Source organism: Tauraco erythrolophus, chromosome 3 (genome assembly GCF_009769465.1).
Source record: "Tauraco erythrolophus isolate bTauEry1 chromosome 3, bTauEry1.pri, whole genome shotgun sequence".
Classification (NCBI taxonomy): domain Eukaryota; kingdom Metazoa; phylum Chordata; class Aves; order Musophagiformes; family Musophagidae; genus Tauraco; species Tauraco erythrolophus.
Window position 1 is genome coordinate 47,592,396 of NC_141467.1, and position 17,675 is coordinate 47,610,070.

Below are 17,675 nucleotides of genomic sequence, written 5' to 3' on the forward strand. Positions count from 1 at the left end.
CTGCTGCTCACCGCAAACAAAGTTTCCCTTCAACCAGAGACGGCCCGAACCCCCCGGGCGCTGCGTTCCGGCGGGGAGCAGCCAAGGCAAGCACGACGCTCGCCCAGATGGGCGATCCGGGCGTGTTCTAACTACGCACCGCGGCGTTTCGACGACGGGCCGTGGTCGCCTTCTACACAGAAGGCTCCCCAGAAGCGCAGCCGGAGCGGTGCCGTTTCCAGGAGCGCCCTTGCTCGGATGCGCTGGCGGCCCGGGCTGACCGCGCACGTTCCCCTTCCCCAGGCGCACCCCACCGCTGTATTTTCGTTTCACCGACCGCTGCTTCCCGAGACTTTTATCCGGCATCTCCCCCGTCCCTCCGCAGCACCACCCCTGCCCGCCCACCCCTCCTCCGCTCCTGCAGCCCGCCTCGGCGGCAACGGCTCCCCCCGGCCCCGGCTCAGCATCGCTCTCCCTCACCGGCGGGCTCGCACCCAGGGCGGAAAAGACCCCAAAAATCCTCCGGCGATCGACCCGCGCTCGGCTCCCCCTCCCCGCCGAGGCTCCCCGCCGCCTCCCGGGAGGCCCGGGCTCCAAAGATGGCACTGCCGGGGGCTCGGGAGGCCGGTGACAGGGAGCGCACCCCCCTGCGAAGGCGGCCCGGGGCAGGCGGGGCCCCGCACGGGGAGCGCCGCCGCAAGCCGCCCCTCCCGGCGGCGGGGAGCCCGGCCTCCTCCTCCTCCTTCTCCGGCAGGCAGCGGGGCGGCTGCGCCGAGCCGCACCGAAACTTTCCTTCCACAAAGAAACAGCCGCGGCCCCGCCGCCGCCGCCGCCGCCTCCTCCCCGGCCACCGGCTCCATCCCTCCGCCGCCCGCACCTCTCCCGCCGCGCCTCCCGCTCCGCCGGCGGCTGAGCTCACCGGACGGCGCCGCGGGCCGGGCACCCCCCGCTCCGCCGGCGGCTCTCGCTGCTCCGGAGGCGGCGGCGGCAGCAACCGCGCGCCGAGCTCGGCCCGCTGCTCCCCCCTCGGCCGCAGGCAGCGCGGAGGCGGCGGCGCGGCCTCCCATCGCCCCGCCTCGGGGCACCGTCAGGCGCCAGGACCCTCCCCCCGTCGCCGGCAGCGCGCCCCGGGACCCTCCGCCCCGGCGGGAAGCGGCTGCGCGGAGCGGGACGCGGGGGGAAGGAAGGAGCCGGCGGGTGGGAGCTTCGTGGTCGGCCCTGTGGAGCGGGACGGGAGCGGAGGGGCGCGGCCGAGGAGGCTGCCTCTGGGCGAGCTGCGAGAGGCCGAGTCTTCCAGCGTGAACGGCTCAGCGTCACCCCCCTCACGCCCGGAGCGAGAGGAGGGAACAAACGCGGAGGTTTTGCGAGGGGACAGGTCTGGCCGGGAGAGCTGGGAAGGGAGGAGCAGAGCGCAGGGGTTTCGCGGAGTGGCTGCCGCGGGGAGCGGAGGGCGCCTGGGGAGGCACCCCCGCACCGGAGGGCTCCGGGCAAGGCTTGAGAAGGAAGAGAGGGAGCTGGGGGGAACGGCCGCTGGAAGCAGAGAGGCTTTTCCGCTGGAGCGCTGCAGGGGGACGCGAGCCTGGCGGTCACCGAGCAGAAGGTGCCCCGGGGCCGCGCCCGGCCGAGCAGGTGGCTCGGAAGGCGCCGCAGCGGGGGGCAGGGCAGGGGCAGCCTTAGATGGGGAAGGGACCGCGGGCTGTGGGACAGCCGCGCTCAGGGTCTCACAAACGCTGCTGGGTGGGTGCTTATCCAGGCTGCAAGGGGCCGCAAGGTAAGGAGTTTAGTCCCTAGAATAAAAGCGCGGGGGGAACTTGGCTAGGAAGCCAGAAACCCCGAGTAGCCCTCAGGCCTGCCAGGAGACAACGAGAGCCTGGCGAGGGAAATGCGGCCTTATCCCCAGCAAGTCTCAATCCCTCCTAACTCACACCCCTTTGTTAAGAGAAATACAAAGGAGAGTGTCCTTAAACAACACACAAGGTGCCATCCCACAGAGAAAACTTGAAAAAACAACCCACACCAAAAACCCACGAGTGGGTTCAGATTCAGATCAGAGAAACTAGAAGATCATTGTCTAAGGGACTGAAACGCTTGGACAGTCCTCTCTGAGCAACTGAATTCTTACTACATAATTTAAATTGGAAAAGCAAAAATCTGTTTCACAGGCCCTGGTAATAGGAAATCGTCTCTCCTTGTAAAGAAAACACAGGCTAAACCTAAGAAACATCTGTCTTCAGATCTCATTATAAGATAGGATACTGCCAAAATATGTTTAAATTATCACAAAAATGTTTCTGCTCATACTTCCAGAGAATGAACTGTTTGTTTTACAAGTAAACACACTCAAACCCCCACCTTCCTCCCAGCCCTGTGAGACCCATGGGAGGCTGCTCCTACTGCCGTGTGGGGCGCAGAGCTGCCACGGCACCCCAATGCCACCCTGCTCCCTGGCTGGTGGAGCTGTGGCTCCAGCAGACTCCAATGTCCTTTCCCTCTCCGAGCACACACCGAGGTACACTGCACAACTGCACCAAGTTCCACCTATCAATCTGCCCGTCTGTCTCCTCCACCTCAAGTATTTTATTATTTGCCCAGAGAAGTTGTAGATGCCCCATCCCTGGAAGTGTTCAAGGCCAGGTTGGATGAGGCTTTGGGCAACCTGGTGTAGTGGAGGGTGTCCCTGCCCATGGCAGGGGGGTTGGAACTAGATGATCTTTGAGGTCCCTTCCAACCCGCACCATTCTGTGATTCTATGATTTTTGTCACCCACTTCTTGCCTAACACAGCCAACACTCCTGCAACCCAATTTTATCTTTTCTGTCCTTTATGAAATACTCTTAATTTTTCACATATCCCATACTTTAATTTAAAGTCTGTATTAGGTCCTCCCACTTCCAGTTATGTACGTTACCTTTTATTACTCTTAGGTATCTGATGGAAGTAAACTCATACCCGCTTACTAGTTGTTAACACCTTGCAGCTTTATCCATTTTTTTTCCTTGTCTTTTTAAATAGATAATACAGATTTCTGTATTATTTTAAAATTTTACAGCTACTTTCAGAAGAACATTTTACTTTCAGAAGAACATCACATTTGCATTTTCCTCAGTACATCTTAAATTCATAGATTCATAGATTCATTCATAGATTTCTAGGTTGGAAAAGACCTTAGAGATCATCGAGTCCAACCATCCCTAATCCCCATTAAACCATATCCTCAAGTAGCTCATCCACCCTATTCTTAAACACATCCAGGGATGGGGACTCAACCACCTCCCTGGGCAGCTTATTCCAGTGGCTGACAACCCTTTCAGAGAAGAAATACTTCCTAACATCCAACCTGAATCTCCCCTGACTAAGCTTATGCCCATTTCCTCTTGTTCTATCACCCTTCACTAATGTAAAGAGCCCTTCCCCTACCTCCCCACCATCTTTTCTCAAGTATTTATAGGCCGTAATCAGGTCTCCCCTCAGCCTCCTCTTCTCCAGGCTAAACAGCCCCAACTCCCTCAGCCGCTCCTCATAAGTTTTATTTTCCAGCCCCTTGACCAGTTTAGTTGCCCTTCTTTGGACTCGCTCCAGGAGCTCAATATCTCTCTTAAAGCGAGGGGCCCAAAACTGGACACAATATTCCAGGTGCGGCCTCACCAGTGCCGAGTACAGGGGCAGGATCACTTCCCTGCTCCTGCTGGTCACACTATTCTTGATACACGCCAGTATCCCATTGGCCTTTTTGGCCACCTGGGCACACTGCTGGCTCATATCAAGCCGGTAGTCAACCAACACCCCCAGGTCCTTCTCCGCCAGGCAGCTCTCCAGCCACTCCTCCCCGAGCCTATAGCGATGCTTGGGGTTTTTATACGCCAAGTGAAGGACTCTGCACTTGGCCTTATTAAAGCTCATGCCATTGGCCTCAGCCCAACGATCCAGTCTGTTCAAATCCCTCTGAAGGGCCTCCCTACCCTCGAGCAGATCGACACAGCCTCCCAGCTTGGTGTCGTCCGCAAATTTACTGAGGGTACATTCAATCCCCTCATCCAGGTCATTGATAAAGATGTTAAACAGAACTGGACCCAGCACTGAGCCCTGGGGAACCCCACTGGTGACCGGCCTCCAGCCGGATTTAGCCCCATTTACCACCACTCTTTGGGCCCGGCCATCCAGCCAGTTTTTAACCCAAAGGAGGGTGTACCTATCCAGGCCAGCAGTTACCAGTTTCTCCACCGGAACACTATGAGAAACTGTATCAAAGGCTTTACTGAGGTCAAGGAAAACTACATCCACAGCCCTTCCCTCGTCAACCAGGCGGGTCACCCTGTCATAGAAATCTTTGATTGGCAAGACCAAATCATCTTTGATTGGCAAGACCTGCCTTTCATAAACTCATGTTGACTGGGCCTGATCACCCGGTTAACCTGTATGTGCTCATTAATAGCACTCAAGATAACCTGTTCCATGACTTTGCCCGTCACCGAGGTCAGACTGACAGGCCTGTAGTTCCCCGGATCCTCCTTCCGCCCTTTCTTCTGAGCAATGTCAGGAAGATATTCCTATATAAAAGCAGGTACAACTTCTTCTTCCACAGGCACCTAACAAATTAAAAGTGGGAAAAAAAATTACCGGGCAGGAACTACATAGTTATTGGGTTTACTATGCTTGAGTTACTCTTACTTTATTCCTGATTGGGAAGAGCAGTGATGTGCACATGGGAAGGAGCCTACTTGTCCATATGGCCTCTTGTTCACTGCCCGTTCACTCTCCATGACAAGAAGGGTACCCTGGGCGTTCCTACAAGCAGGAGGAGTAAGTTCTCTGTAGTAGTTCACCTAGTAATTAAAAATCAGTCCAAACCAAGCACTTTAAATCTCTTTTCCAGGTAAGCAGTCTCATGCCTAAGCCCCATTTCTTTCAGAAGTAATTTCACAGACATCAGATCCCAAGCATTCTTGAATAATTTATGGATTAGTGGGTAACAAATCTTTTTCATGAATATCTGTAACCTTCTACTAATAAATAATTAACTGCTCATGAACAGTACTAAGAATAAAAAAAGGGTTAAATTTCACAACACGGGAATTTTTTTAGTTTCATTGAGTCTCCTATATTTCAGGAATGCTAAGATTTGATACAGCAAATGTTACAATATTAAGAAATTCCAACTAATAACATGACCAATAAAATTTATTAAACATTATATTTACAACTATTTACATATCCTTCCATAGATTAATATTAAAATAGACAATGTACAATTTAAGAATTTTCAAAGGCATTTTGTTGGAAAAAATAGGCTCTATTATGAGACCACCATATAAGAGCAGAAGGTTTTTTTTTTTGTTTTACACAAAAATATTTTCAGTATAGTAAGTCATAGGTATGGCATTACAACAGCAGACTAATACGAAATATGATTTTGTAAATATCACAATTGTTTAGGTATCAGTTATTGAAGTAAAGGAGTTAAGAGTTCTGTGAAGCATGCAATACAGTTCAGTTTCAATTCTTTTACAGTCATGGTGATGAAACAAGCAGCTAAATCAAACACATGCCATACAAAAAAGGACTGCCAACCAGGAACACTCTACACTTAATAAAAACTACAACTTTGGTCCAATAAAACATTAGACAAAAACAGTTTTACAGTTAAAATATCTATTTTATACAGGTTTGAACATTAATTACAAGACTATTTACATTTGCACAATATGTATAAAATAAATTATTTAAAAATGAAGACAATATTACATCTTTTTCAAAAAAAGAAAACTGTACAGTAATTTACAAAATACAATAAGATTAATAGACTATTTTCCTCCAAGTCTTACATTTTCTTCCACAGGCTTTTTCATCATTTTTCTGTGGGAGTTCACCTGTTACTGAAGTTTCGTAACACAAAGCTCTATAACAGATTTTAAGTATCATTTGTTTTTTGGTGGCTGTTTTAGTTACTAACAGCTTCCAGCGCTGTTAACTCATCATGTTTCATCATCTTTTTCAGCAGTAAGCTCTAAAGCTAGAGGCAATTTTAAAATCCAGGTAACGGCATTTACTGGGCAACTGACTTGAAAATTAGCATCCATCAGTCTTCTGTGTTTGAACAAGAACCCGTGACAGACTTCTCTGAAGGAACAGGTGAGTTATTGAGAAAGGTAGTATTCCACAGAATTAAGTGCTCTGTCTTAAAAGAAAAATATCTTCGTGTATCACTGCACCTCAGCTTCTAGTTGTCCAAGGGAAAGGGTGAGACAGACAATGCTATAGTTGTCATATTGGCGTCAATTCAAAGTCATCATTTACGTCAACGAGAGGAACGTAAAACTCCTGAATTTCATAAATGCTGATAGATTTGTAAGTAGCAGGATCGAGTTCTTGTAGTTTAAGCTGCCACTCCAGTCTCTGTACCGCATTTAAAGCTGCTGCTTCATGCTGCTGCCTCATCAAAAGGCACGTCTATTTTAAATTTGAGAAAGAAGTTATGTCAATATTTGAAAAAAATATTGCAATAAGTTTGAAAATAGAAAAAATATCTAGGAGCTTTTCTGGTAGAAGTAATTTCTCCACTACATATTTAGAAGCTTTCAGATTATTTAAGCTATATAGCAACAGAAGTTAGGGCTTTTTTACACTGCTAGACCCCTCTTTATGTTGCGCTTAAAACCTCGACAATAGCCTATGATACTGCATACAAATCTACTATTTACTCATCCCATCTTCATAGCGACATTAGAGGTTTCGTTTTTTTAAGTGGAAATGCAAAGAAGCGTACCTTTAATTTGTCAAACTTATCATCAACGTCCTGTAACCATGACATAAACTGTCTTGCATTAAATCGATCCCTCACTGATGTTTTGCTGTCATCAGCCTGAAAAAAAAAAAATTATTCAAACTGTAAGTTATTTGATGATTCAGTCTTAAACATACTTTAAAATATAAAGCCTATAAGCATACTTTACAACATAAAACCTACTTTGTGGGACCTTCATAAACAATGCTTCAGATGGAAAAATAAACACTGAGTCAAAGTATCAAGGTATATATGAGCATATATGTTGACCACCACTTTCACTGTGAGCCAGCTGCTCACTGAAAATGGGTATTTTCAGATTCCCTCAAGCTATACTCTATTTTTGATATTTAGAGTAGGAGGCTTAAAGATTTATGCCTTAAAGTCTTAATCAGTACAAGGCAGATCCTTCCACAAAATTGCTATCTCTTTGTTCTCTTTAAAATTCAGCAACAAATTAAATGAATATTCCCTCAGGAAAAGCAAAAACATTAATAAAGGAAAACTTAAGCAGCCTGACTTACCTGGCTACACAAGTATTCAAAACCAACAATAAAAAATTATTTTTACCATCAAAATCCCCACAAGTAGATTAAAAAAAAAAAAAAAGTGAGCAGATGTATCTTAATGTCCTGCTCAATGAAAGAATTATTTAAAAAAAAACAAAACAAAACTATTTAATAAGAATCTAGAATGTCACATCTGCCCATTGTGAGAAACTAGATACTCTATACATAGTCCTAAAGTGAGACTATGCCAGTTTAGCATTTAAATAATAATCACTAAATAGAACAAGCTGCTGTTACTTTTTTTAGGAAAAAAAAAAGACACCGTAGGAATATGAACACTGTAGCAATGGGCAAAACCAGGAGAAAAACCTGCAAAGACTGAAATCTCTAGAAAACAGCTGAGATTTCACTTATGAAGGACAGCTGAACAGGCTGGTGTAGAAAGAGCCCTCCCACAATGCTGATCTTGTAACCCTGCACTGTAGACGTTCAGGTGGGCTGTGACCAGCTAACAGTCTGTGCACCAGAAACTTGGTTTTTGGTTTGTTTTTTTTTTTTTTAATGGTTAGGGTTTGGAAGGGACCTTAAAGATCATCTAGTTCCAACGCCCCTGCCATGGGCAGAGAAATCCTCCACTACACGAGGTTGCCCAAAGCCTCGTCTAACGTGGCCTTGAACACTTCCAGGGATGGGGCATCCACAACTTCTCTGGGCAACCTGTTCCAGTGCCTCACCACCCTCAATGTAAAAAATTTCTTCCTTATATCTAATCAAAATCTCCCCTCTTTCAGTTTAAATCCATTGCCCCTCCTCCCCCATCTTTTGTTTGGCCCATATGACTACGGAGTACAGTTCCCCAGGTCTGCCCAACATGTGCAGCCCTACAGTCAAGCCATAAAGTCAAGCCCCCACAGACCCAGACATCCCATAAAAACAGCTCTGAGGTGGTCAGTTTCCTGCAAAATAAACCAGATGTTTGCTTACAAATCTTTCCTAGCTATTTGCTCAAGTACAAGAAAAACTGCATCAGAAATGTTTCTCCATTGTAGAACAAAATTAAGAGTTGCTAGCAGGGTAACAGTAAAATGCCAGAATGCATTACAAGAGAATCGTTTCTTAGGCATCTACATTCTTCCCATGAAGGAAATTTAAATCAAAGCAAGATGGTAGTTTAAAACACTGATTTCTATTATAATAAAAAATATATTTAATACTTTACTGGACGTTATGTGCAGTATTATCATCTTCTAAGCAAAATTACCATAGACTGAAACACAAAGCTGTTGAGGTGGTGAGAGGGAAGCAGAGGCATTTTACTACTACTGTTACTAAACAGATGGTCAAAAAGGCGGCGATGCCGGGGCAGGGGGAGTGGGTGTGCGAAACAACCACAACAACTTCTCCCTCAACAAAGATTCCTTTTGTTTCACAGAATTCAAATACAGAATCAGCTTATTTAAAATCAATTGTAAAATATTAATTATAAAAATGCAGTTACACATGTAACTCAGATGTATCTCAAATTTCTAAAAAGCTCAGGGCCTCTAAATTGGGGCAGGAAAAAAGCAAAGGACATTCTGAACTTCAGAACTAAGAGTGATGATATTTGGACTGTTAACAAAAAAGAAAAATCTCATTTTTGCCCTAGCAGGTAGAAATACTAAGAAAACGATGATTTAAAAGTTTGTGGATATAAAGCTTAAAATGCGAGAACAGTTTCCATAAAACTGCCATCTCCTGCTGAATTACCTCATTGTGCATCACTCTAGTTCTTTAAAGATGGGGGAAAAAAAAAGTAATAGCAGACTGAGGAAACACTGGGTGCTGTAATAATTCTATAAGGGGCTCCAGGACTAAAGTAGAATTCCACATATGTCGGAAATGTAGGCGTTTCATTTTAAAATGCCCAACATCCAATGCATCGACACTTTTATTACATCCGCAACATCGAATTTATTCCTTGCATAATGCGCCCATCACAGCCACTGAAACAGGTTCTGAATGCTGTTTCCATTTTTGTTAGTTAGCAGACCTGTTCACAAAATACAGACACCATGAAATTATATTCTCTTAGAGCATGGCTGCAGCAAACCTCTGAGTGGTAGTCCATAAAAGGTACACAGGTTATAAAGTATACTGCTCATTTTAGGTTTTCAGCAGGAACTAAATACCAACGTTAAGCATGCAAATAATATGGAGCTTGAGATGATATTGAAAAAATAATTTCATCTGGCAGCGTTCAACATTTCACTGTTGGTCATCTGTTTTTTTATGGAACAGTTCTAATGACTGCCTTATAGGGAGGAAAAAAGTATTACGTGAATATCTTCACAAAACGTTTCCAAATTTCACGAACCAATCTCATCTCTTCACACACTACTACATTCCAGACTAGTGACAAAACAATCTCATATTCTGGTAATTTTTTGTTGTTGTTTAAGTTATATCAGTAAGCTTCCAAAATATGTCCTGATTAAAATTCAATTTCTTAAAAACCAGCAGAGTAATGTCCTCGTTTTATCCTTCTCATAATTTCTGGAGGTGAAAGAAAACCAGATACGGTACAAAAAGGAAAACCGGCATACACGGACCCATATTCTCCTGTTATTGTACACCCAAATGAAGCCTAATCAAAGTAACAATCTATATATAATGGGCAAAATCTTAATTAAAGACAAATCAATGACAATTTCAATAGGGGAATAGAATTCTCTCCAAACACTCCTTTTGAGTCAGGCTTGAAAGACCTTTTTGTCTGAAATACATCTCTTTACCTGAGCATCCAGAGGCACATTATAAACCTCGGCGTCCAGCAGAACAGTGCAGGCACTGAATGGTAGTGTTTGATTAGCTAGCGTCCTCGCTGCTCGATAATGAACACGTAGGACTTCTTGTTCATTAGAAACAATTAGCTTTTCCTAATTGAATAACATATCAACATATAAATACACATTTGGTAAATTAAGCATTTCAATTTGATTCATAGAAATTTCCATTCATGTAAACATTTATTTTCATGGCTTACACTTTTGAACAGTGTGAGAAAAGAGCTGGTGGAGGGAGGAGCGGTTGTTCATCTAATCAAATCCAAAATTTCAACTCAATAGTGCAAAAAGCATTCCCTGAAGGTAAGAACTGAAAACACCTTTTCCTCTGCCACCATTAGCCGAATGTCATATCCAGATTTTCCACTTAGTGCTACTGAGGCAAGTTCTAGTTAATGAAAAAGATGAAAGATGAAAGGTATGAGGAGCACAGGGTTGGGACATAGGTTTATGAGTGTCAACTGTATTAAGATTTTTGTCACATGCTTGTCATGCCAGGCACAATGGCCAAACTGAAGCAGAAATATAATTTGCAGGATAACTTTAAACAACATGTAGAAACTCCAGAAATCCATAGGTAGACAAAGATTCTTTCCTGAATTGAGACAAGAAAATATAGCTTACTTGGCCAAACTTGACTTATAGTTGTATAAAGTGGATTTGATTTGAAGAACAATCTATTTGAGCAAAGTAACTAAAAATATGCAGAGTTTTATAAGACATAAAATAATGTATGCGTGTGCTTACTGCTTTGCAACGTAATGGCTCTAATTTTTATCAGAAGAAAAGAAGGTGGATTATAAAAAGCCTGGAAAACAGAAAAAGCAACATCTTTCCTTTGGTTACAACTAATTTATTTTCAGTCAAAACTTGAACCATGTTTAAATTCTTTGTGCTTGTTATTTTATACCTAGCTTTACACCGAAATACCAAATTCAAGTAAAATCCCTCCCTCAACTGGTTTCTTAGGCCACATTGAAATCAACATAATCAAAAAACTACCACATCAGGTTTTAATGAGCCAGCTGCTCGTATAACTGTGGAAACCCTTAAGATACATTCTACGTGAGAAAGGGGTCCTGCCCGTGTCCACAAGCAATCTGTCTCACAACACTGACAAGACATCTCAATCTAGGCTGCCAAGGAAAAAGGTTCGGGCAACCTAAAATAAAGAACACCCTTAAACCAGGAATATTTTCTCAATTTCTGTGTTCAAATTCAGTGAAGCCTACAGATGTAGTTCTAGCTCAATTTTGGGCAGTTTTTGCAATCAGAATATCACAAATAATGTTTTGGTCTGAGAGCCACATGTGTCTTCTATGAATAAAGAATTTACTCTTGCTTCAATTCTTTTAACTCAGTCAATTTGGCTCTTTAGTCTACAACCACTATTAGTTTTCAAAACTAGAGTCTGCAGCTTTCTTCCCACTCCCCACTGTCCCTGGGAAAAATGTGGGCCACATCTTAGAGCAATTAACAGGAAAAAGCTGCTATCTTACCGACAAAAGTATTCTTGCTAACAGTTGTCCAAACAAATTCTTTTTGTATTTACAAGTTTCTCCAATTAATAAATTTAGATAGAAGGCAGATGACTTCTAAAGCTTCATTAAATTGAGCAAAATATAGCCTATCCATAGAAAAAGAAAAAAAACTAAGCTTGAAGTTAGGAAATAAAAAAGTAAATTACTTTAGTCTTACCCTTTCAATACTGTGCTGTAAACGTAGTTTCATCCTTACAACCTCCTGTTGTTTAAATAGTTCCTTAAGCGGGTCCGACAGTGAGGGAGGTGGTGTAATCTGTGGAAAAAGTTTTATAAATGGTATAATGAATATATATTTAACATGTTTAACATTGTCTGTATGATATGAGCATTTATTTAAAAAAACCCCAAAAACATAAGCATGGTATTTTTTAGGGAAAATATGAGAGTTTTGTACCTTCCACTAATTATGTGACTTCAATCCATTTGCAATAAAAGGTTTTAAGGATTCTTATTCATAAAGTTAATAAACGTGACTGAAATGGCATTTCAAACTGTTTAGTGCTTTTAACCAGTCACTGTCAGCATGCCATAGCTGTTCTTTATAAGAGCTATACATTAGAAGATAGTAAAAGTACAATTCGGTTTCAATTTTAAAGACTCTTTAAAGCACAGATGTTCATTTTGAGAGGTTAAAAACTGCCTAGCCAAATACAAAAGCAAAGTAAGAAGAAGAAAAATACCAGTAAAAAATTAAGTCACTTTAGATATATCTATACAGTGCCACTGCTATTTTATATGGCACAAAAGCTAACCAACTATATTCCTAATCTCACAGTCACGCAGAACACAGACAAGCACAAAAAGTGCACTAGAGCCCCAAGCAGTGGCTTGGAAAAGCATCTCCTCCTATCACTTATTCAAGTAAATTTTTTTAAACGCTTATGCTTAAAAAAAAAAATCAAATCAAATAGACTTGAGTTAGCTACCAACACTGTTATTGATTGTCTGCACTCTAAACATTTTGCGGTTTTAGTCAATTATAGTAAACAATTGGTATTACTGTCCTGACTGAGCTGCACGACAAACTCTGAAAACGCACCTGGAGGCCTCATGGCAAGTGCAAAAATCAGATGTGTCTTGAGAGGTAACTAATAAACATCTTAGGAGTTTTAAGGCTTCACCCAAAGTTTATTTTTCTCTGTGCAAGTTCTGTCTGAGAGTTCAGCACGGTTTTTAACAATTGCTAGATCTAAAAGCATTGGTATTGCTTTGGAAACACTCATCAAAACTAAATGAAATACTGCCTGTACTGCTTACTACCACTGATACCTACAAACCATAGCTGAAATACATACCTAGAGGTATTATACTCTGCCTCATATCTAACACAAACATATAAACATAAATAATTCTATTCAATAATATGGGTCCTGCAACCATTGAGAAAAAATAAATCCATTATGAAAACATGGACACATTGTGTTACTAGTATCAATCGTGCACCTATACACTCCAGAAACACAAAAGTTTTCTTTTAACCAAAGTTATTCAATTATTGTTATCTTGGAAAATTATTTCAGGACAACTTTTTCCCCAACTGGAAGTTAGCCAATGTCTCTGGAATTAAAGAACCTATTGAATGACTTGTTGCAGTTCTTTCCTTATTATTTGGTATAAAATGACATTCAATTCCTTCATGTTTCAAACTACTAAGCAAGATAACACTACACTTCTCTCAATGAAAGTGAATTACTCACTCCCAAACCAGTGAGTAACCTTTATGGCATACGGCATGTTGTATAAGTAATCAGTACTAAAACCAAACAAACACACCAAAAAATTCCAAACCACAGCACCTACTGGAATAAACTGTTTCAATCATAATGGGTTTCCACATGTTTAAGTTCAGCCTGAGATATTCTGGAGTCCTAGTTTTACCTGGAAACTTTGCATTCAGGGCACAATCCAACAGTGCTCTCATAGTCTTTCATTAAAGTAAGACAAGATGCTGGCAGTAACACCATGCCTTTATTTAATTATTTTTACTAAACCCAGAAAGATCTGTCAAAAATCTCAGTGCTTTTGTTAATAGAGAAGCACACAGCATGAAAAGCAAGATAAGCAATCTGTCAATAACTATTCTCCGAGTTTATGCAGCTAAGTTACCCAGAAACAAAAATTTCAGAGCCGGCAAGCATCCGCATCACCTGAACAATTCCAAATACTATAAAGCATTGTTCCTTTAAAGCATTGTTCCTTTAAATTTTGCAACAGAAATAAGAATCAACACCGTAGGAAACAACTGGAAAGGACTTAATTACCTCGACAACGAACTCGTGTGGACTTTTATCTGAACGCCTAAGAGAGCGCTGCCTCTGTGAAGCTGCAGTTACACCGCAGCTTTTATTAAAAGCCTGTTCGGGATCCCGGAACGCTTTACTAGATCACTGCTTTTCCCGACCAGCCGCACGGAGCCTTCTTCCCAACCGGCAGCTGAAGGACACACAGCTCCACCCCGCGCCCCCGCCGGCCGGGCGCGCCCCCTGCCGGCAGCAGGCGGACGCGCGGGCCGCAGCCCGGCCCGGACCCCCCGGGGCGGCGCCATCTCCGCGGCGGGACCCCGGCAGCCCTCGGGCCGGTCTGCGCGGCGCTGGGCGCGGGCCGCGAGAAAGGCTGCCGGCGCGGCAGATACAGGGCGTTTTGATCCCAGGGATCTCCGCCGCCTCTGGATACATTCATAAGCGCTTCACCCCTGTCAGCCCTACGCTGTCTTCCAGAACATGAAGCTAAACGGGCTGCCCAGAGAGGTTGTGGAGTCTCCTTCTCTGGAGATGTTCAGAACCCGCCTGGACGTGTTCTTGTGTGATCTGATTTAGATGGTCCTGCTCCGGCAGGAGGACTGGACTAGATGATCCTTTGAGGTCCCTTCCAAACCCTAACATTCTGTGATTCAGAGGACTGAGTTCGTTCACAGTAATCTATGAAATTACGATTTTTTTCCTCTCTTGTTAGAAACACAGGAAGAAACAGCCTCGGATCCTTAAAGTCTGCAAAGAGGGTTTCAATAGTCTCACACCAACTGCTGGAAATCCCAATTTGTGAATCAGCACCGAATTCAGACAAAGGAAATTAACTTTCTGGTCTCAAAGGAGACTGAAGTTAAAGGCTTCAAGGCAACAACAGCCAGAGGAGCCTCTTGGCTCTTCCAGTCAAAGAGACAGTTAGTAAAGTGACGCAGAAAGTGTGCAGGGAAAACACAAGCGTGTATGTTGGACTTGCAAGAACAGAGCATGAAACCAAATGCCACAGAGAAAAGGTGACCTCAGTTTCTTTTATAACCAAAATAAGTTATCAAACTAGTTTCTTAAGGACCAAGACTCCATACAGAAGAGAGGGAAACAAAGGGAACCTGCCTTCTCAAGCGTTTTCTAATCCCAGTCTGAGAAACCATCCAGAAAAAAAATAGACAGAACTCAGCCTTTCACCTCTTTGCTCCACTTCACCAGAAGGCAGCCATTGGAACAGGTTTGTTGGGTAACAGCCGACATTTAAGACATACTCTCACCATCTCCAACACAAAAAAAAAAAATCAAATAAAGTTTCTTGCATGCCTCGCATCCTTCATAACAACTACAAGAACACCAGCTCCTCACTCTACAAACCTTCAATCCTCATTTGTGCCCATTTCAAAGAAGAGCAACACTGAAGTTAACTCAGATTCAGGTATACACAAATTTTCCGCAATTATTTTCCCACATCTCTACCTCCCCTCATCCATGCCACCTAAATCAACTGGCCTGCTCTACTCCTGTAATATTTCATGCATTTAGAAAGCAAGTTTATGGTAACACCACTAAAATAAGCTTCTACCACTTAAGTTTCTACAGCAACGCCATAGAGACTGGACAGAATCCCTTTTTTCTAGAAACGTATCTGCTAGATAGCCATCGGAAGCTGGAAATGAATCATTTTGGTATCTCTTCTCAAGAAGCAGTACAGATAAAGACAGCTGAACCCTGCAGGACATACTGATGTAGCAAACGGAAAGGCAACACAGCTAAGTACAATTTAAATTTACTCACTTAGAAGACTCAGATTGTTTCCTTCTGTTTTGAACTGACCTGATGTCTCCTGTCTTACATTTTGTATTTAGATTGGTGAGAGGGAAGCCACAATTCACATGTGACTGTCCTTACAGCCTTAGGTGAGACGAGTTATAAAGTACAGTATATAAACAAGGCTACAGAAATCAAACTTAAGCGCACCATCTCCTGGTTCCCACCTACAGGACATTTGAAGGTCATCAGATAAACTATAGCGCATCATTAAAATTCCAATGCGGAGAAGAGCATGTCACACAAACTATTCTGAGTCTCAGAGCTAAATATATTGTCTTCACGTAGACCTTCACACAGTGATACCTAAAATACAGGAATAATTTAAAAAAAGAGTATCTACTTTTTAAGAACCTATGTAAATTAATGAGGCAAAAATCAAGTTAACAGAGAATCATTAAAGAACCTTAAAAGGAAAAATTTAAAAACCAATCCCAACAGAAAGGCCATTTTCCAGTTGCCTATTAAATTATACATTATATGCATAACGACACATACATGTTATTAATATTTCACAATTGTAGAGAGACTAGGCATAGCCCTTATTTTCACATTGTTGGACAATGTGTACAATACACAAACATACATTCATTTCTGAGCATGAAATGATCTCTGGTTTAGAAATACTCCTTTTTATGGTATTTGTAATAGGAACTATTATGATTGCGATTTTCAATGGTGACAAACTAAAGCTATGAAATTGTATACACAAGCAAGCTCTGCAGAGAAGTTAAATCTGAACTACTAATAATTTTCAAAATGGTATCTTCTTTCTGGAAAGAAACATGAGAAATTTTACCAAAATTGTGTATTTACACAAGTGACAGTAATTAAACAAAAGCATTTAGCTGTATTGTAGATGATTTTTCACACAAACAAAACTAAAGCGCTTAGAATATCTCCCTCCTTCGATTAAAACTCATGCTGCTTTTTTACACTTTACTCCTAATGGAAATAAACACCAATTTACTAATGATTTATTTTGGCTTCTCAGATTTTTTTTTTTCTTTCCTTTTGCTCCTAACAGCCTGGAATAAAAAGCTCCACCTGTTCTTTCTACAACTGTAGAAGATTAATAGTACCATGAAAGCATATACAAAACAAGTAACAACTTCAAACATCTGTATCACCAGAACATGCGTGTGTAGGGAAGCAACCCAGAATTGTAAATAAGACAAAAATCAGTAACTGTAATCCTTCAAGTATGTATTCACATTTTTATCAACTTTTTTTAGAGGTTTTTCTTTTCAACAAGTAATTAAAAGCCATTGGTAATGAGAAGTACGCATTCATCTCCGATACTTTCTGTAACTAAGTTATCCAAGAATTTGCACTGCCCCGCTACCTAAATTTATTTTAATGAACTGCGGAGTCCCTGTTACACACAGCAAGAGAGACAGGAAGGAAGTAGGAGGCAGTGCTTTTGATATCAAGTCAATAACCCTCCCTTTCTTATAGCGCCTATACGCATCGCTATTTATGACAGGGAAATGAATTCTATTGCCCAGGTAGAAGATGGGCCAGGGAAAAATACATGCCGTGCTTCTCTGCTTTCCGCTTATCCCAAATTAAGCACTGAAGTGTGATGCCAAGGCAGTAAGTTGTAGCTTGGAAACAGTATGTACTTGACTAGCAGCTGCTATTAAAAAAAAAAATAAATCTCTGCTTCCACTGATAAAGATATATTATAGAAGCTGCAAAAGCTATGGAGAAAGATTTGCAGACTAGGGAAGGCTGACAGCCTGGTACATGGTAGCACAGCCTACTGAACATCCTAGTGCCCTTACAGACCAAGTAAAAGGGTCATCTTACCCACATCTTTCCTCAGAATGTAACTGATCTACTAATTTCAGAGAACTGCTGTCACCACCAAATGAGAGAGAACTCACTTAACGTGAAGAGGGTACTTGTATTAATTCTCTTGGGCAGACATAGGGGGCATAGTGAAAAAATGAGAAGACACGGCTTATATGGGGGATTAT

The 17,675-nt window shown here is 42.5% G+C and overlaps 1 protein-coding gene across 2 annotated transcripts in view; it reads right to left on the minus strand.

Annotated features, from left to right (window-relative positions):
- Positions 1–5,020: 5,020 nt before the first annotated feature.
- Positions 5,021–17,675, minus strand: part of ANKRD12 (ankyrin repeat domain 12) — a 70,993-nt gene continuing 58,338 nt past the window's right edge. For both annotated transcript variants that reach the window (XM_086608571.1, XM_086608572.1), the window contains 4 exons: positions 11,793–11,891; positions 10,044–10,187; positions 6,743–6,838; positions 5,021–6,426 (listed from right to left, as the gene is read on the minus strand). In XM_086608571.1, coding sequence (XP_086464697.1) covers positions 6,241–6,426; positions 6,743–6,838; positions 10,044–10,187; positions 11,793–11,891 — 525 coding nt within the window. In that variant the 3' untranslated portion in view covers positions 5,021–6,240. The remainder of the gene's footprint in view (positions 6,427–6,742; positions 6,839–10,043; positions 10,188–11,792; positions 11,892–17,675) is intronic.